This window comes from Cololabis saira, chromosome 7, assembly GCF_033807715.1.
Source record: "Cololabis saira isolate AMF1-May2022 chromosome 7, fColSai1.1, whole genome shotgun sequence".
NCBI classification, from domain to species: domain Eukaryota; kingdom Metazoa; phylum Chordata; class Actinopteri; order Beloniformes; family Belonidae; genus Cololabis; species Cololabis saira.
Window position 1 is genome coordinate 247824 of NC_084593.1, and position 21531 is coordinate 269354.

Consider the following 21531-nt stretch of genomic DNA (forward strand, 5'->3'; position numbering starts at 1 on the left):
AAAAACCTTAAGCCAAACAGTGGCAAGGAAAAACTCCCCTTTAGGAGGAAGAAACCTGGACCAGGACCTGGATCATAAGGGGGGACCCTCCTGCCGAGGGCCAGACTGGTGGGTCAGGGACGGCAACAGCACAGCAGGCAGGTGGAAGCAGCAACGGGATGACCAGGGGTGGGGACCGCAGGCCAGCACGCAGCTCCCGAAGCTCTGTTTTATCTGAATTTAGAAGCAAGAAATTTCTGGACATCCAGTCCTTGATGTCCCTAAGACATGCCTGAAGTTTAACTAACGGTTCTGTTTCATCCGGCTTCATAGACAAATAGAGCTGCGTATCATCAGCATAACAATGAAAGTGTATGCCGTGATTCTGGATTATACTTCCCAATGGCTGCGTGTATAAACTGAACAAGACTGGCCCTAGCACTGAACCCTGCGGATTCCACTTCGTTACTTTACACCACTGGGAGTGATGTAGGCACAGACTCCCGGCAAAACTCCTGAAGCTGTTGAAATGGTAAGACGTATTTGTTGTGGTTTAAACTGTGAAAAATACAACTGATAACTTACCTTGAGTTTTTCTGTTGGTCTTTTAAATGGTAAAACGTCCATTATATGTGTAAAAATACGTTGGAAAATCCGCCTCATTTGCATATCCTCTCACTCGTTTCAGCAGACACAGAGACAGAGAGAGCTGCTGCTACGTGTGCACGTGCCGTCCCCTGTGCTACTGTTCATATCATGGGTTTTTCATGTGTTTCATGTCGTTCTGTGTATTTTAAAGAAGGACTGGATTTGTTAGTAGCTTGGCAGAAAATAATATTATTATCACCAAGTTACTTATAAGCGGTTTCATAACGCAGCCACAGAGTAGCTAAAGCAGTAATAACACACTAATAACAGTCTGTAGCAAATTCAAGTTACTTTATTTAAACTAATGACTTTCTTAAATTACTTTTTTGTACAAGATATAATAGTATAATAATACTAGTAGCCTTTAGATAAGGGGAAAAAAGTTTTATTTAGTAGAAAAAAACCATGTTTAGCCTGATTGATTGATGTTCTGGCCCACCGTTCAGTTGCTCCGAAAACATTTGGCCAAACTTACTTGCCGACCCCTGCCTTAGTTAGTCTTAGCTAACCTCAGCTACCTGTATCCACCACAGCTACTGCAGCTAGCCAAAGCTAGAGACATTACTCTTACCCATAATCCTCGGTGTTCCGGGCCTCCTCCGTCCGGGTCTCCTGTCCGTCCGCTCGGCTCCGCCCACTCTGTGGAACGGACCAATCAGTGAAGGTTCTGCTGGACAGGAAGGGGGCGGAGCTAGACGTTACCTCAGTGAAGCCCGCGGGTCGTCGGTTCTGGAAAACCGTCTCGCAGTACGGACTGATCTCCTCGTCCGGGTCGTCGGTGGAGGCTGCGGGACAGGACCGGGTCAGAACCAGAACCGGGTCAGAACCAGAACCGGGTCAGAACCAGAACCGGGTTAGAACGGGTCAGAACCAGAACCGGGTCAGGGTTACAGAGTTCTGGTTCTGGACTCACCTCTGGCGGATCCGGAGGAGTTGTTGCTCAAGGTGCCGCCGCTGAAACACAAACCAACAACTTTAGAAGAGTCGTCTGCGTAGAGCAGTGATTCTTAACCTTTCTGACCTTGGGGCCCAATGTTTTCAGTACGGAGTGGCCCGGGGCCCGTTAAATATTAACACCGTATAGCAGGGGTATTCAACTAAAACTTTAAGAGGTCCATTTAGAGAAAATTTACTCAAGCGAAGGTCCAGCACATCATAAAATATATATATAATATATATATATATATATATATATATATATATATATATATATATATATATATATATATATATTATATATATATATATATATATATATATATATATATATATATTATATAATATATATATATATATATATATATATATATATATATATATATACTGGTCGGGAGTTGCTATGCAGTCCCGCGGCCCACACGTACAAAACAGAATTCTTTTTGCGGCCCACTAGGTGGCGCTCGCGGCCCAAGTGTGGGCCGCGGCCCTTTGGTTAAGAATCACTGGCGTAGAGGATCATCTTAAACATCAGAGAGGTGGTCTCGGCTCGATTCCATTCCAGACTTGGAGCGGTTCGTTTTTTTTATTTGGAGTGAGAACATAATCGACACAGCAACCGACACAACTCCATTCATGTGTATGTGCGACCACGACGCAAGGAGAAGAGTCGGAGCAAGGAGAAGAGTCGGAGCAAGGAGAAGAGTCGGAGCAAGGAGAAGAGTCGGAGCAAGGAGAAGAGTCGGAGCAAGGAGAAGAGTCGGAGCAAGGAGAAGAGTCGGAGCAAGGAGAAGAGTCGGAACAAGGAGAAGAGTCGGAGCAAGGAGAAGAGTCGGAGCAAGGAGAAGAGTCGGAGCAAGGAGAAGAGTCGGAGCAAGGAGAAGAGTCGGAGCAAGGAGAAGAGTCGGAGCAAGGAGAAGAGTCGGAGCAAGGAGAAGAGTCGGAACAAGGAGAAGAGTCAGTGCAGCCTCCACCACCTTCTCTCCTATTGGATGTGCCGAGATGTCGTCCCAGAGCGGAGAAATTAAAAATGTTCAATGCGGGCAGGGTTTGCAGCTCAAACGCCGCGGCAGGCGCCCTCTCGCCCACGGAGCGGTCCGCTCCTACACCGGTAGCACATACATGAATGTGATCGCCGGCAGCGTCTGCGCTTCACCTCTCTGTGAAAGGGGCGTGTTGTTTTTCCCGGAGTACGGAAGAGGAAACTCCTCCCACGTTCATTTCTGACCAATCAGAGAACAGCTGGTTCATCTGTTAACAGTTTGAACCGCTACAGACGGTTGTGAACACAAACCCCACAAACCAGAAACGAAACAACTATCGATTTAGCCCCTGAATCGGAACAAAACAAACGGGCCACAGGTCTGAAAGCTCCTTAGACCCCCTGACCCGGGTACCCTCAGACCCCTTTATAATAATAATAATAATGACTTGGATTTATATAGGGCCCTTCTAGGCACCCAGAGCGCTTTACAGAGATCATTATTCATCCATACACATTTTCTCTGGTGGTGGTAAGCTACGTTTGCAACCACAGCTGCCCTGGGGCAGACTGACGGAAGCGTGGCTGCCATATCGCGCCTAACGGCCCCTCCGACCACCACCAACATTCATACACATTCATACACATTCATACAACCCCTTTAGACCCCCTCAGACCCCCTCAGACCACCTCAGACCACCTTAGACCCCCTTAAACCACCTCAGACCACCTCAGACCACCTTAGACCACCTGACCCGGCAGTTCGAAAACAAAGTGAGATTTCTTTTAAGAAAACTTTTGATTACATTACAGTGAATGGAGACCGAGGCAGGAATTGGCGCCGCTTTACCCCCCCCCCCCCCCCGTTTAAATGTTGTGTATACCCCGCCTGTCAAAGTCACATTTTATGAATCCCAACACCTATGTCTACATTCTGACCAAAAATTATCTGTCCAGCTTTCACAGTTTGGCCGTGAGCTCGAGTTACAAATAAAAATGAAGGTCATTTTTTTACTGTCCCTCCCACTCTAAAAAATGAGATCTGCACTCTAAATTTGACAAAAAAGTGATTTCCAGTCCTCGCTTCAATGCTCATATCTGGAAAAGTGTACATTTTAGGAAAAAACTGTTTGGTGTTTTGGAGACGGAGAGGTTTTCCTCCGTTTTGAAGTCTGAATGACATTTCTACGTGCAAGTATGAGAAAGTTAAGTGACCCAGAAAAAAGGTGAATTTTGGTTTTTTTTTAACACTCAGTGTGACATTCTGCCCCAATCACATACATGGGAAAATCTCCCCATTAGTTTGGAAATTTGGAAATGTTTTTGCACTTCGGTACTGACACCTCAGACCACCTTAGACCACCTCAGGACCCGGGTCACCTCAGACCCCCTCAGACCCCCTCAGACCACCTCAGACCACCTCAGGACCCTGGTACCCTGCTAGCTGATCCAGGTCCAGTTGTGGTCCAGTATCCAGACCCCCCACGTACCCCCAGGGTGACCCACCTGTTCCTCTCCCGGTTCTGGTCCAGACCCAGCCTGGGGGGGGTGGGGGGCCCCTGGTTCTGGCTGCAGGGCCCCCGGGGGCCCCCAGGGGGGGCCGCGGTTCTGGGGGCGGCCCCCCAGTAGAGCTCGTTGGAGACCATCTCCAGACCCCCGGGTCCGGGTTCCGGCTCCGAGGGGGACGTGGGGGACTTGGGGGCCCCCCGGGTCAGGCGGGGTGGCACGGGCGGCACGGGGGCCCCCTCCCGGTCCTGGTCCCGGTCCTGGCCCCGGTCCTGGGGGGGTCTTGAGACCAGGAAGGGCAGCATGCTGAAGCAGATGGACTCCTGGGACCGGCGGCGGGGGGACCCGGGGTCCGTGTCCTGGTCCAGGTCCTGGTCCTGGGGGGGGCAGAACCGGACCGGGGCCGTCCGGCGCCGGTTGAACACGGTCCGGGGTTTGGGGACCGGCTTCGGGGGCAACATGGCCGCCGTCACCGACTGGCAGCGCTGCCGGAGCTCCGGCCTCTGATTGGCTCTCTGGGCCTCTGCTGCCCTCTGATTGGCTCTCTGGGTCTCTGCTGCCCTCTGATTGGCTCTCTGAGCCTCTGCTGCCCTCTGATTGGCTCTCTGGGCCTCTGCTGCCCTCTGATTGGCTCTCCTGGCCAGGTGCAGGATCCTCTTGCGGTGCCCGGTAGCCGTGACCCCCAGGCTCACCAGGGCCTCGTGGTCCAGGGGGGCCAAGTCTCCGGCCAATAGGAGGCCGGCGCGGCGGAAGGTGTCCAGGTACCTGCGGGGACGGAGACGTCAGTTCACTTCAGTTTATTTCAGTCCAGTTCACTTCAGTTCAGTTTATTTCAGTCCAGTTCACTTCAGTTCAGTCCAGTTTATTTCAGTTTATTTCACTTCACTTCACTTCACTTCACTTTAGTTTATTTCCGGTCCTCACCTCTCCAGGTGGATGACGGTCAGCAGCGTCTCAACCGGCGTGCTCCCGTCCAGCGTCGCCATGACGACCATCGTGGAGTCCAGCAGGTCCGGCAGGAAGAAGAAAATCTGCGTCCATCGCTGAGTCACAGCGGCACCGCCGGACCGGCGTCCATCTAACAATAATAATAATAATAATAATAATTAAAGCTGCAAGCTAAGGTCAAAGGTCAGGGGTCAGATTTCTCCATTTTCCAGGTTATACTATATGAAGTCTGTACTGACTGAGTCATGTGACCAGTTCTGGCTGAATGACTCAGCAGCTGAGCTCTGGTTGCCCCGGCAACAAGAACCTCGACTTAGAACCTTCCGGTTTGGCTGTGAGAAAACCCAAATTTTGGCTTCTGACAAGTTCTCAAATAACTCAGATTTGTGAGAAAACCGTAGCTCCTAGCAGAAAAACGAAAACATTTTGAGAAACACAGAACCCGGCAGATTCTGACAATCTTAATTTTATCCAGATATTCTTTAAAATTAGTGAGTAAGCTCAATGCGAAGACAGAGTGAGATTATTTTGAAGAAAACTTTTGATTACATTACAGCCAATGGAGACCGAGGCAGGTATTGGCGCCGCTCTAGCCCCCCCCCCCCCCCCCGTTTAAATATTGTGCATACCACGCCTGTCAAAGTCACATTATATGAATCCCAACACCTATGTCTACATTCTGACCAAAAATTATCCGTCTACCTTTTACGGTTTGGCCGTGAGCTCGAGTTACAAATAAAAAATCATGTTATTTTTTCAGTCTAACTACACTCTAGCAACTGAAAGTCGCACTGTAAATTTGACAAAAAAGTGATTTCCAGTCCTCGCTTGACGGATCATATCTTGAAAAGTGTACATTTTAGGAAAAAACAGTTTGGGTTTGGCTACGTGCAAGTATGAGAAAGATACGTGACTTGGAAAAAAGGTGTATTTTCTCTTTTTTTCTCGACATTTTCCCATCCGCTTTGAATGGGGCCATAGGAATAGACGAATCCGGCGAAACCCGGAAGTCGAGCGGGCCGCCATTACTGCGGTGGCGGCTCCGCTCCTCCGCTCCAGCCCATAGACATATATACGTATGGATCTATTACTCCGCTCCCTGCCAGGCTCTCTTAATGTATTTGTATCATCGGAAAACTCCTGTCCCGTCACGTGCATTTGTTTTGATAGTGAATGAAGACGGGACGGACTGTCAAAACCACTTTTCTGTTTCACCAAGTGAACAGACGGAAGTTTTTTTTGCGTTCCGTCACGGAACGCAAAAAAAAGATGTTAAACTGCTGGAAAGGAACTGGAATTTACCTGGATACCTTAAAAAAGGAAGCCAGGGAGCGGTATATGGAGAAAATAATGATTATTAACGGTTTGATCCATATGAAATCACTACTAGTGGAGCTCCGATGAGGATTTACTGCCGCAGTTCTGCACAACCCACGTCTTACTACCTTAGTGTTTGGCAGCTGCTTTGGTAGATGTTTGACTCGCCACGTGTTTCAATAAATTAGTATAATAGTACAACATACAGTACATCTTTTTTATTACTCTTACTTCTCTTTTCTTTTTTTTTATGCTGAAGAGGCTCCGATGGCGTGAGCAATATTTTTGTTTTCCTCGTGAGATTATTTTTTTCTTCTGCAGCTACAAATAGAGTTAATATTTTTTCCTCAACAAACTAGTTTTATCTGCAGATTGGGGTTATGTATGTATGTATTCTGTATCATCCGGAGCTGAGATAGTTCTGCCCTTCAATTAGAGACCTGTAATTGCGTTTTTTTTCGTCATCGGACGCCAGGCGATCAATAAAATATTCTTGGATACCTAAAATTAAACAAAACATACACAGGTAATATTTAATTGTGCAGACATGCCTCGTAAGGAGAGGAGGTGGAGAGAGCTATATTACAGTGTTTAATCATACACTCCCTTATCTCCCTATTCCTCTATTCTTTCCTGCTTATCGCTCAAACAAATCATTATTTATAAATTAACATCAGCATTAATTTAAGATACCTTCATTATTTATGGAAGGCCACTGTCTAACATCATCAATCCAGCTATAATGATGCTGTAGAGCGTCAGGTTACAATAACAGCGCTGCGGTGGCAGATTGACACCTGCCACCGCAGCAATGGCGCCGCCGCAAGATGGCGGCGCACACAAACCGGTCGCCGGATTCGTCTATACATGGGAAAATGATCTCCCCATTAGTTTGGAAATTTGGAAATGTTTTTGCACTTTGTGCAAAAACTATTTGTGCCATCGCTCTGAAAATCCACAGGACTGTAGTTAAATTCAGGGCCTACAACTTTCTAAATTGGTTCCGAATTTTTCGAGAAACGGTGTGCGAGTGGTGAGGCCCCAAAGTTCACGCAATGCGTTCCGGATGGGGCAAAAAGCGCATGTTTGTGCACGTTGCGCAAAAACGTGCACGCCAATCGCTAATAAAAGTCATACCCATCGATTCCCGCTTAAGGCGCACGTTTCTACGTTTTTACTTTTCGCGTTTTCTCAAAGCTGCGGGACTAGTTACGCGCCGAAGTTTATACGGAAGAATAAATCATAAGCCTGAGCAATAATAACCCTCCAGTCCGTATTCAGGGAAAACCAGGAATCTAACTACAGGGAAACTCTAAAGGGTCAAAGACTGACCCCTGACCCTTGACCTGTGACCTCTGACCCCTGACTCATGACCCCTTGTTTCCAGGCACCCGGTTGGTCCTAAATGGAAGGTTGGATTCCCTCCAGCCTTTAGGATGTGTGTCGGGTTCAGGTGTCACGACCTACAACCCTGGTTTATACTTCCTTAGATATTATATATTCCATATATTATATTATAATATAATACAATATAATATATAATATAATGACAATGATTATCTTTTCTTTTATTGATGCAAAATGGCAATAAAAGACTTGGTGGAAACTTGGGTTTTTGAACCCTGAACTTTGTCTGGAGGATGAAATGAGGAATTTATGTTTGACAGGAAGTCTCTCACACACACACACACTCAGATTCACTCACACACACTCTCACACACACACACACACACACACACACACACACACACACACACAGGATACAGGGAGTGTCTGTAGCTCTGAAGGTGGAGAGAAAGGAAACGGTGTGTGTGTGTGTGTGTGTGTGTGTGTGTGTGTGTGTGTGTGTGTGTGTGTGTGTGTGTGTGTGTGTGTGTGACTGGATATCATCTGTCATTTTAGACCCCGTCCACACGTAGCCGGGTATTTTTAAAACCGAATATTTCCCCCCTCCGTTTATAAAATAATTTGTATCCACATTACATCGTTTTTAAAAAAGACCCTTCCACACATAACCGAAGATCTGCGTTTTAGACCACATTCATAAGCATTCTAACCTGTAGATCATCTGCGCCTGCCGGGGAAGCTGCGCCTCCGCCTAAGCCGTAGGGTGCGCGTCGCCTCGTACCATACGGCGTAGGCTCTGCGTCGGTGTAACGCAGTAAACGGCTGTCCAGAGCAGAGAGCATTTATTTAATAAATAGCTTGGAGGAAAGATGGTGGATCATCTGTAGTTCTGGGTGGCACGTTAGACGTCAGACTCAGAGCAGATTTGTTGTTGTTTTGGAGCATAATGTGACGTTCGAAAACTGCTCTCTGTCTCTGTCTCTGTCTACACCAGGTCTACACACATCTACATAAACGGAGTTTTCAAAAATCTTCACTTTGCCCGGAGTTTTTTTAAACATTGGTTTATTTGCGTTTTCATGTGGATGACAGGTCCAAACGTAGGAAAATATCTTGGGTTTAGCAGATACCCGACTACGTGTGGACGGGGCCTTAATCTGGTAACAAACTCCACCAGAACCAGAACCAGAACCAGAACCAGAACCAGGTCCAGTGTCACGGTGACATCACCGTGATGTCACTGTGACATCACGATGATGTCACGGTGACATCACCATGATGTCACGGTGACATCACCATGATGTCAACGTGACATCATCGTGATGTCACGGTGACATCACGGTGACATCACGGTGATGTCACGGTGACATCACGATGATGTCACGGGTCAGGACCAGCTTTACAGAAACAGCATGAATGAAAACAGAAGAAGAAGAAACAAAGAAACGACAGAAAGAAGGAGGTCATGTGACCGACGGGAGGGTAAAAATAACACACACACACACACACACACACACACACACACACACACACACACACACACACACACACACACACACACTCACACACACACACACACACACACACACACACACACACACACACACACACACACACACTCACACACACACACACACACACACACACACACACACACACACACACTCATGTACACACACACACACACACACACACACTCACACACACACACACACACACACACACACACACACACACACACACACACACACACACACACACACACACACACACACACACTCACACACACACACACACACACACACACACACACACACACTCATGTACACACACACACACACACACACTCACACACACACACACACACACACACACACACTCATGTACACACACACACACACACACACTCATGTACACACACACACACACACACACACTCATGTACACACACACACACACACACACACACTCACACACACACACACACACACACACACACACACACACACACACACACACACACACACACTCACACACACACACACACACACACACACACACACACACACACTCATGTACACACACACACACACACACTCACACACACACACACACACACACACACACACTCATGTACACACACACACACACACACACTCATGTACACACACACACACACACACACACTCATGTACACACACACACACACACACACACACTCACACACACACACACACACACACACACACACACACACACACACACACACACACACACACTCACACACACACACACACACACACACACACACACACACACACTCATGTACACACACACACACACACACTCACACACACACACACACACACACACACACACTCATGTACACACACACACACACACACACACACACACACACACACACACACACACACTCACACACACACACACACACACACACACTCATGTACACACACACACACACACACACACACACACACACACACACACACACACACACACACTCACACACACACACACACACACACACACACACACACACACACTCATGTACACACACACACACACACACACACACACACACACACACACACACACACACACACTCATGTACACACACACACACACACACACACACACACACACACACACACACACACACACACACACACTCCTTCCTCCAGAGGACAAAGGAACAGGAAGTCACAGCTGCTTCCTCCTCTTCACATTCTTCCTCCTCCAGAAGCAGCTGAGAACAGATTCTGTCCTGGCCCTGGACCTGGATCTGGTACTGGTTCTGGTCCAGGTCCTGGTCCAGAACCAGGACCAGGACCTGGGGCCTCATTTAAAATGGACTGCGTAGGATTCATACTAAAAGTGCACGTACGCTCAAAAGCCGAAAATGCCGGGCGCAAAAAAATATCCGGATCAATAAAACCATGTGCACGCAGATTTGCACGCAACGTTCCTTTATGAATCACAGACCTGCGCAACTGAATCCGCCTCTAATCCCGCCCTCTACACGCCCATAAATGCATATGGATGAGCCTACTGAGCATGCGCAGTGGCTTCCTGCAGCCTGTTAGTGTGTCAGAATGAATTATAGCAGCCACCGTCACACTGACTTTCACGGAGACAGAGATGTTGTAGATGATGTGGAGGACAGGAAAACCACATTATTTGGTGGTCACAGTAAAAGTTAGAATAAGTATATAAATAGTATACAATAAAATAAAGCGAGTGAGTGGCAGCACGCCGTTGCTGCGCTAAACGCCGTGAGTTCCCCGGCAGACAGGGACACACACGTCCCCCCGTCTTTTCAAAATCATGTTTTTTTTCCCCTTACTTTTTACGGTTTAAAAACTAACGGTAGGTGCGCGTCGCTGCGTACCCTACGCCGTAGGCTCTGCGTCGTTTTAACGCGGGACCCTAATTTAGGCACCATACACCTGCACGTAAAGGTTTCACGCGCGCGTAAAACTCATATATATGAAAAAAAATCTGAGTCCCTTTAGGGGCTCCGTGGGGCTCCCTAAACGCCCCTCATTTGTTCTGTCCTAAAGCGGAGGAAGAAGAGGCTGCAGCTCCAGCAGCACCAGAGTCCTGACTGACTGAGCTTCACACACAGAGGACACGATCAGCGCTATTTTATTTTATTATTTTATTATTTTATTATTTTAAGTCTGATATATTTTGTGATATGTGATGACATTATTAAGAGTATGACATGAATCTGGCTTCATTTCACCACCTCACAGCCTGCCTCGCCAGTTCCCCGTGTCTTAAGTAAATTCTTACGGGAGGGTCCGAGTTGCCATAAAGATAAGCAGATTTTTCGGTTAGTTTTTTCTTTTTAGATCCGAGGATTTGCGTAGAAGGTGGCTTCCGCAACTTTCAGGCGCTTTTTCTGTGCAAGCAAGCTTTATAGATGAGGCCCCTGGACTGTAATCATTTTATCTTTTCAGAGTTAGAATTAAAATCTTGAAAATAGACAACAATATGAATGAATGAAGTTTACTGGATATAAATGATATCTGTAACGTGTCAGAGCTGATCAATTGTGTAACCGTTTGCAGACGACACCACATTGATCTGGAAATGACTCAAGTTTCTGAATCCAGTTCAACAGGAACTGGTTTGATACCAATAAATTATCATTACATTTAAATAAAACTAAATGTATATTATTTGGATATCAGAAAACTAATAATCACATAAAAATTATGATGAATGATTTTGAAATAGAAAGAGTTTATGATCATACATTTTTGGGTGTTATTGACCATAAATTGTGCTGGAAGCCACATGTTGATCATTTAAAGACAAAAGTATTTAAATCAATCAAACGTATCTAAATCAACAGGAATATTGATCAGAACCAAGGACATCCTCACTCATCACAGACCCCATTTTTATCTTACAAAAAAAGAGCCATATAGATAGATAGATCCAAATAGATGATTCAAATTCAAATGTGCTTAAATTCAGAGATTTAGAGGAAAAACAGCAGCAATCTATGTTTCAAATCAACAATAAAACTCTTCCTGACAGCATTCAGAAACTCTTCCAGAGCAGAGTTAATATGAATTACAGTTTTTCACAATTGTTTAAACACATTTATTGGAATATCAGACACAATGTGCTCCACCTGAAACTCATGTTTCAGGTGGTTGAACCTACAACCCTGCACTTCTTCTAGCATTCCTGGACCAGCCCTAACCCTAACCCTAACCAGCTCTACAACATCCTGGTCCAGCTCTAACCCTAGCTCTAACCCTAACCCTAACCCTAACCAGCTCTACAACATCCTGGTCCAGCTCTGCAACCCTGCACTTCTTCTAGCATTCCTGGACTAACCCTAACCCTAACCCTAACCCTAACCCTAACCAGCTCTACAACATCCTGGACCAGCCCTACAACCCTGCACTTCTTCTAGCATTCCTGGACCAGCTCTAACCCTAACCCTAACCCTAACCCTAACCCTAACCCTAACATCCTGGACCAGCTCTGCAACATCCTGGTCCAGCTCTACAACATCCTGGACCAGCTCTACAACCCTGCACTTCTTCTAGCATTCCTGGACTAACCCTAACCCTAACCAGCTCTACAACATTCCTGGACTAACCCTAACCCTAACCCTAACCCTAACCCTAACCCTAACCCTAACCCTAACCAGCTCTACAACATCCTGGTCCAGCCAGACCAGACGGAGGACACAGATAGGCCTGTGTTGAAAAGATCGATTCTCCGATTTTAAATCGATTCTCATATTAATTCCTAAAAATCGATTCATACGTCTAAAGATCAATTTATTTATTTATTTATTTATTTTTTTTCATCATTACAACTTTTGGTATTTTTTTGTTTATGCCCAAAATAGGAATATTTTGTTGGACACCAGAATAACTGGTGCCATGTGTTTGCCTTTAAATATGTTTAAAGGTATGAAAACATTAAAGTTTTAAGTTATAATTGCATAAATTGTCCATATTTCTTTGCTTTATTATACTGTCTTGGGGTTTCATTTGCAAAACCAAATTCGATTTCATCCGTCTCTGTTTCCTCCCTGGATCTGTTTGGTAATTCTGACTCACGATGTTTCTGAAAGCAGTTATAGTTATATATATATATATATATATATATATATATATATATATATATATATATATATATATATATATATATATATATATATATATATATATATATATTATTATATTATTATATTATTATATTATTATATTTATACAGTTCTATCAGCATTCTGGGAGCTGATTGGTCCTTACAGCATCATTAGCTGCAATACTATCTCAATATAATACTAGTATTAATATGTTGCAGAACTACAGTCATATCATTCATGCAACAGCTCAAAAACTGTTTTACAGTTTTTCACAATTGTTTAAATACATTTATTGGAACGTCAGACACAATGTGCACAACCTGAAACTCATGTTTCAGGTGTCTGAACCAATCCTGCTGAACTCCAAGCACATTTACTGCTCTAGACTCAAATTCCCATTCCATACCACACATTTCTCACAACACTACACACAATTCCCAATACCCTGCACAATCTTCCTGATTTCCCTCTCTTGCTGTTCACACAGAACACACAGTCAATCACATTTCTAAACTCCAAAGGCTGTTGTGCAATATGCAATCAGCAATTTGCCATTGAATTCATATTCATTGATGAAGCGGGGTTCAACCTTGTAAAAGAAGGCACTGAGGGAGGAATATAATCGGCCAGCGTGCCGTCACAGAGGTCCCTGGCCAACGTGGAGGGAACATAACAATGTGTGCTCCATCAATCACCACGGCGTCCTCCATCACCATGCCACCCTTGGCTCCTACAACCCTGCACTTCTTCTAGCATTCCTGGACCAGCTCTACAATATCATTGTCCAGCCAGACCAGATGGAGGATACAGAGGTGGTCAGGTTCGTTGTTATCTGGGACAATGTCAGTTTCCACCGGGCTACTCTGGTCCATGACTGGTTCACGGTCCATCCAGAAGTTGATGTCCTATATCTCCCTCCATACTCTCCCTTCCTCAACCCAATTGAGGAGTTTTCTCTGCCTGGAGATGGAAGGTATACGAGAGAAATCCTCAGACACGGATCCCACTGCTGCAGGCCATGGAGGACGCATGTGGCGATGTCACTGCTGAGGCCTGTCCAGGGTTCAGGCGGCGTTCTAGGAGATTCTTCCCCCGCTGCTTCTCCAGGGAGAACATCTCTGTTTCTCCAGGAGAACATCTCTGCTCTAACAGGGAGAACATCTCTGCTTCTCCAGGAGAACATCTCTGCTTCTCCAGGAGAACATCTCTGCTTCTCCAGGAGAACATCTCTGCTTCTCCAGGGAGAACATCTCTGTTTCTCCAGGGAGAACATCTCTGCTTCTCCAGGGAGAACATCTCTGTTTCTCCAGGGAGAACATCTCTGTTTCTCCAGGGAGAACATCTCTGCTTCTCCAGGGAGAACATCTCTGTTTCTCCAGGGAGAACATCTCTGTTTCTCCAGGGAGAACATCTCTGCTCTAACAGGGAGAACATCTCTGCTTCTCCAGGGAGAACATCTCTGCTTCTCCAGGGAGAACATCTCTGCTTCTCCAGGGAGAACATCTCTGCTTCTCCAGGGAGAACATCTCTGTTTCTCCAGGGAGAACATCTCTGCTTCTCCAGGGAGAACATCTCTGCTCTAACAGGGAGAACATCTCTGCTTCTCCAGGAACATCTCTGTTTCTCCAGGGAGAACATCTCTGTTTCTCCAGGGAGAACATCTCTGCTTCTCCAGGGAGAACATCTCTGTTTCTCCAGGGAGAACATCTCTGCTTCTCCAGGGAGAACATCTCTGCTTCTCCAGGGAGAACATCTCTGTTTCTCCAGGGAGAACATCTCTGTTTCTCCAGGGAGAACATCTCTGTTTCTCCAGGGAGAACATCTCTGTTTCTCCAGGGAGAACATCTCTGTTTCTCCAGGGAGAACATCTCTGCTTCTCCAGGGAGAACATCTCTGTTTCTCCAGGGAGAACATCTCTGTTTCTCCAGGGAGAACATCTCTGCTTCTCCAGGGAGAACATCTCTGTTTCTCCAGGGAGAACATCTCTGTTTCTCCAGGGAGAACATCTCTGCTTCTCCAGGGAGAACATCTCTGCTTCTCCAGGGAGAACATCTCTGTTTCTCCAGGGAGAACATCTCTGCTTCTCCAGGGAGAACATCTCTGCTCTAACAGGGAGAACATCTCTGCTTCTCCAGGGAGAACATCTCTGTTTCTCCAGGGAGAACATCTCTGCTTCTCCAGGGAGAACATCTCTGTTTCTCCAGGGAGAACATCTCTGTTTCTCCAGGGAGAACATCTCTGCTCTAACAGGGAGAACATCTCTGCTTCTCCAGGGAGAACATCTCTGCTTCTCCAGGGAGAACATCTCTGCTTCTCCAGGGAGAACATCTCTGCTTCTCCAGGGAGAACATCTCTGCTCTAACAGGGAGAACATCTCTGCTTCTCCAGGAACATCTCTGTTTCTCCAGGGAGAACATCTCTGTTTCTCCAGGGAGAACATCTCTGCTTCTCCAGGGAGAACATCTCTGTTTCTCCAGGGAGAACATCTCTGCTTCTCCAGGGAGAACATCTCTGCTTCTCCAGGGAGAACATCTCTGTTTCTCCAGGGAGAACATCTCTGTTTCTCCAGGGAGAACATCTCTGTTTCTCCAGGGAGAACATCTCTGTTTCTCCAGGGAGAACATCTCTGTTTCTCCAGGGAGAACATCTCTGTTTCTCCAGGGAGAACATCTCTGCTTCTCCAGGGAGAACATCTCTGCTTCTCCAGGGAGAACATCTCTGTTTCTCCAGGGAGAACATCTCTGCTTCTCCAGGGAGAACATCTCTGCTCTAACAGGGAGAACATCTCTGCTTCTCCAGGGAGAACATCTCTGCTTCTCCAGGGAGAACATCTCTGTTTCTCCAGGGAGAACATCTCTGCTTCTCCAGGGAGAACATCTCTGTTTCTCCAGGGAGAACATCTCTGTTTCTCCAGGGAGAACATCTCTGCTCTAACAGGGAGAACATCTCTGCTTCTCCAGGAACATCTCTGTTTCTCCAGGGAGAACATCTCTGCTTCTCCAGGGAGAACATCTCTGTTTCTCCAGGGAGAACATCTCTGTGTCTCCAGGGAGAACATCTCTGTTTCTCCAGGGAGAACATCTCTGCTTCTCCAGGAGAACATCTCTGCTCTAACAGGGAGAACATCTCTGCTCTAACAGGGAGAACATCTCTGCTTCTCCAGGGAAAACATCTCTGTTTCTCCAGGGAGAACATCTCTGCTCTAACAGGGAGAACATCTCTGTTTCTCCAGGGAGAACATCTCTGCTTCTCCAGGAACATCTCTGTTTCTCCAGGGAGAACATCTCTGCTTCTCCAGGGAGAACATCTCTGCTTCTCCAGGGAGAACATCTCTGCTTCTCCAGGGAGAACATCTCTGCTCTAACAGGGAGAACATCGCCTGCGACGTGGATGAGGTCCTGGGACCAGCCAGGGATGAAAGGCAGGACGCAGCCTAATACTTTTGTTCTGTTTCTATTTTCTGTCAAGTTTTCATCCACAGCTTGCTGTGATGTCAGTAAACTGCACATTTTGAGTCCAAATAAAATATTATTTCTTGTTACAGTAAAGAATTGCGTGTTGTTTTCTATTTGAGTACCCTATACATAAGAATACTATATGGTGATATATTAATCCAACAGCTGAAGGTGAAACACTGAACAAATGCAGGATTCTACTGAGACATTCATTCATTCATTCATTCATTCATTCATTCATTCATTCATTCATTCATTCATTCATTCATTCATTCATTCATTCATACTTTAGTGTCTTCCATTCTGCACATCAGTGTTCAGTGGGAGCTTAGAAATGTCAACTCCAATGATGTATGTGTTTGTGTTTGAGAAGGAAACACCATTTAGTGAAGAGTTAACACTGTTTTGCTTTTCCAAGAGAAGTTTAGGGTTTTGCATTTTGTGTGTGAGTTTTGTAATTTGTGTTTAGAGTTTTGGGAAAATGAGGTATCAGGAAATGTGTTTAAACAATTGTGAAAAACTGTAAGAGGAACATAAATGTTCAGGAAAACAAAGACCCAACGTGAAACAACGATGATTCAGTGACTGGATGGATCTGTGGAACAGCTGAGATACAGAAATGAACACATTATTACAATTAAAACCTAGAAATACTAAATGATTAATACATAGAAAACAAAGGTATAATACACACGTACCTATGGACATTAGGCCTGTGTTGAAAAAATCGATTCTCCGATTTAAAATCGATTATGTCTAAAGATCGATTTAAAAAAAAAAAAAAAAAAAAAAATGTTTTCATCATTTCATTACAACTTTTGGTACTTTTTTGTTAATCCCCAAAAAAGGAATATTTTGTTGGACAGGAGAATAACTGGTGCCATGTTTTTGCCTTTAAATATGTTTAAAGGTATGAAAACATTAAAGTTTTCAGTTATAATTGCATAAATTGTCTATATTTCTTTGCTTTATAAACTGTCTTGGGGTTACATTTACATAAATGTTAAAAACCAAATTCTCATAAATGGGGAAAAAATAAAAGCGATTTTTCTTTCGTCCTCTGTTTCCTCCCTGGATCTGTTTGGTAATTCTGACCCACGATGTTTCTGAAAGCAGTTATAGTTATATAGGTATATTATTATATTTATATATACAGTTCTATCAGCATTCTGGAGCTGATTGGTCCTTACATTCTGGAGCTGATTGATTGGTCCTTCCATTCTGGAGCTGATTGGTCCTCACATTCTGGAGCTGATTGGTCCTTCCATTCTGGGAGCTGATTGATTGGTCCTTCCATTCTGGAGCTGATTGATCCTTCCATTCTGGGAGCTGATTGATTGGTCCTTCCATTCTGGAGCTGATTGGTCCTTCCATTCTGGAGCTGATTGATTGGTCCTTCCATTCTGGAGCTGATTGGTCCTTCCATTCTGGAGCTGATTGGTCCTTCCATTCTGGAGCTGATTGATTGGTCCTTCCATTCTGGAGCTGATTGATTGGTCCTTCCATTCTGGAGCTGATTGATTGGTCCTTCCATTCTGGAGCTGATTGGTCCTTCCATTCTGGAGCTGATTGGTCCTTCCATTCTGGAGCTGATTGATTGGTCCTTCCATTCTGGAGCTGATTGGTCCTTCCATTCTGGAGCTGATTTATCCTCACATTCTGGAGCTGATTGATTGGTCCTTCCATTCTGGAGCTGATTGGTCCTTCCATTCTGGGAGCTGATTGGTCCTTCCATTCTGGAGCTGATTGATTGGTCCTTCCATTCTGGAGCTGATTGGTCCTTCCATTCTGGAGCTGATTGATTGGTCCTTCCATTCTGGAGCTGATTGATTGGTCCTTCCATTCTGGAGCTGATTGATTGGTCCTTCCATTCTGGAGCTGATTGATCCTCACATTCTGGAGCTGATTGATTGGTCCTTCCATTCTGGAGCTGATTGGTCCTCACATTCTGGAGCTGATTGATCCTCACATTCTGGAGCTGATTGATCCTCACATTCTGGAGCTGATTGGTCCTTCCATTCTGGAGCTGATTGATCCTTCCATTCTGGAGCTGATTGGTCCTTCCATTCTGGAGCTGATTGGTCCTTCCATTCTGGAGCTGATTGGTCCTTCCATTCTGGGAGCTGATTGGTCCTTCCATTCTGGAGCTGATTGGTCCTTCCATTCTGGAGCTGATTGGTCCTTCCATTCTGGAGCTGATTGATTGGTCCTTCCATTCTGGAGCTGATTGATTGGTCCTTCCATTCTGGAGCTGATTGGTCCTTCCATTCTGGAGCTGATTGATTGGTCCTTCCATTCTGGAGCTGATTGGTCCTTCCATTCTGGAGCTGATTGGTCCTTACATTCTGGAGATGATTGATTGGTCCTTCCATTCTGGAGCTGATTGATTGGTCCTTCCATTCTGGGAGCTGATTGGTCCTTCCATTCTGGAGCTGATTGGTCCTTCCATTCTGGAGCTGATTGATCCTTCCATTCTGGAGCTGATTGGTCCTTCCATTCTGGAGCTGATTGGTCCTTCCATTCTGGAGCTGATTGGTCCTTCCATTCTGGGAGCTGATTGGTCTTTCCATTCTGGAGCTGATTGATCCTCACATTCTGGAGCTGATTGGTCCTTACAGCATCATTAGCTGCCAATACTTGCTGTTGAATCTCAATATAATACTAGTACTAATATGTCGCAGAACTACAGTCATATCATTCATGCAACAGCTCAAAAAACTGTTTTATTAACACTAACCCAAATCAATATCGGATCGAATCGGATCGCGATAATCGATTCTGAATCTTAAGAATCGGAATCAAATGGATTCTTGATATTTGAATCGATCCCCAGCTCTAATGGACATGTGTATGTATATGTGTGTATGTGTAGGTACTATTGTAGCATTGTATTATTGTATTATTGCTTATACAAATACTGTATGGATTGATATTTGAAGAAGCCTGATGCCTTTTGGCTACTAGAATGTTTGAGGTAAAACCCGGTGGCCGTGCTTGTGTCTGCTAGGGGTGGGTATTGGGAAGGACCTCACGATACGATACGCATCACGATACTTGAGCCACGATACGATACACATTGCGATATCCCGATTATGCGATATCCCGATTATTATATTCTACATAGTTCACCCGAAAAATTTAAAAATGCATTACACATCTTAAAATCCAAGTTGTATACATGTACATCAGATGATAGTGATGGATCTTAAACAGTTGTATAAATGTTACATCTGATGATAGTGATGGATCTTAAAATCTAAGTTGCACGTTCATCAGATTATAGTGACAATTCATAGGACAAACTGAGTCAAAACAATGTTTTATTATAACTATACAAGCTAAAGTTACAACATATTTGTATATGTTTTTCATATTATTTACATCATATGAAATTAACATTACATTTAGTATGAGGTTGCTTTAATTATGTGGCAAATGATAATAAACACAAGAAAGATGGAACTAAAACCAAGGACAGGCACAGTGATCAGTCAGTATAGATATAAATCCATAAATAAATAAACCTCTGTCCATTATTTTTCATTTTTTAAGGACAGGCAATTGTGTTATATAAAAAATAAATTATAAAATGAAATAAAACGTGAAATAAAACCTGAGCTCAGTGCAGGGCCCTCCCAGGGTTGGTAGAGAGTGGCAATGCCCAGGACTGTCACTTAGGTAGGAGCACTGGGTGATAGATGGGGAAAAAGATTGGGGATTAAAAAAAAAATATCTACCTTACCAAGGTTCCAAAGTAATGGTGCCTGATAGCAGAACACCCGCCCTCCAAATCTACATTTAGATACTCTAGGAACTACGAGTAAACCTGCACTCTGAGAGCAGAGAGCTCTGCCAGGAACATAAGGCACTATCAGGTCTTGTAAATACTGCGGAGCTAAGCCGTTTTGGGCTTTATATGCAAGTAATAAAATTTTAAATTGGATTCTGAATTTTACAGGTAACCAATGGAGCGATGCTAACACTGGAGAGACGTGGTCTCTCCTGCTAATTCCTGTCAGTACTCGTGCTGCTGCATTCTGGATCAGCTGGAGCCTATTCAGCAAATTACTTGGACATCCTGCTAACAACACATTACAGTAATCTAGTCTAGAAGATACAAACGCATTAACTAGTTTTTCTGCATCACTCTGCCAGAGGATATATACATATATACACAGTATATATATACATATATATATATATATATATATATATATACATATATATATATATATATATATATATATATGTATATATATATATATATATATATATATATGTATATATATACATATATATATATATATATATATATATATACATATATATATATATATATATATATATATATATATATATATATATATATATATATATATATATATATATATATATATATATATATATATATATATATATATATATATATATATATATATATATATATATATATATATATATATATATATATATATATATATATATATATATATATATATATATATATATATATATATATATATATATATATATATATATATATATATATATATATATATATATATATATATATATATATATATATATATATATATATATATATATATATATATATATATATATATATATATATATATATATATATATATATATATATATATATATATATATATATATATATATATATATATATATATATATATATATATATATATATATATATATATATATATATATATATATATATATATATATATATATATATATAT

At 43.7% G+C, this 21531-nt stretch overlaps 1 protein-coding gene across 1 annotated transcript in view; it reads right to left on the bottom strand.

The window, feature by feature from the left end:
* The window catches only part of LOC133446702 (arf-GAP with Rho-GAP domain, ANK repeat and PH domain-containing protein 3-like), a 158271-nt gene that overhangs the window by 63029 nt on the left and 73711 nt on the right, over positions 1 to 21531 (bottom strand). The window contains 5 exon segments of the mRNA XM_061724693.1: positions 1199 to 1266; positions 1330 to 1412; positions 1541 to 1581; positions 4052 to 4816; positions 4976 to 5129. Coding sequence (XP_061580677.1) covers positions 1199 to 1266; positions 1330 to 1412; positions 1541 to 1581; positions 4052 to 4816; positions 4976 to 5046 — 1028 coding nt within the window. The 5' untranslated portion in view covers positions 5047 to 5129.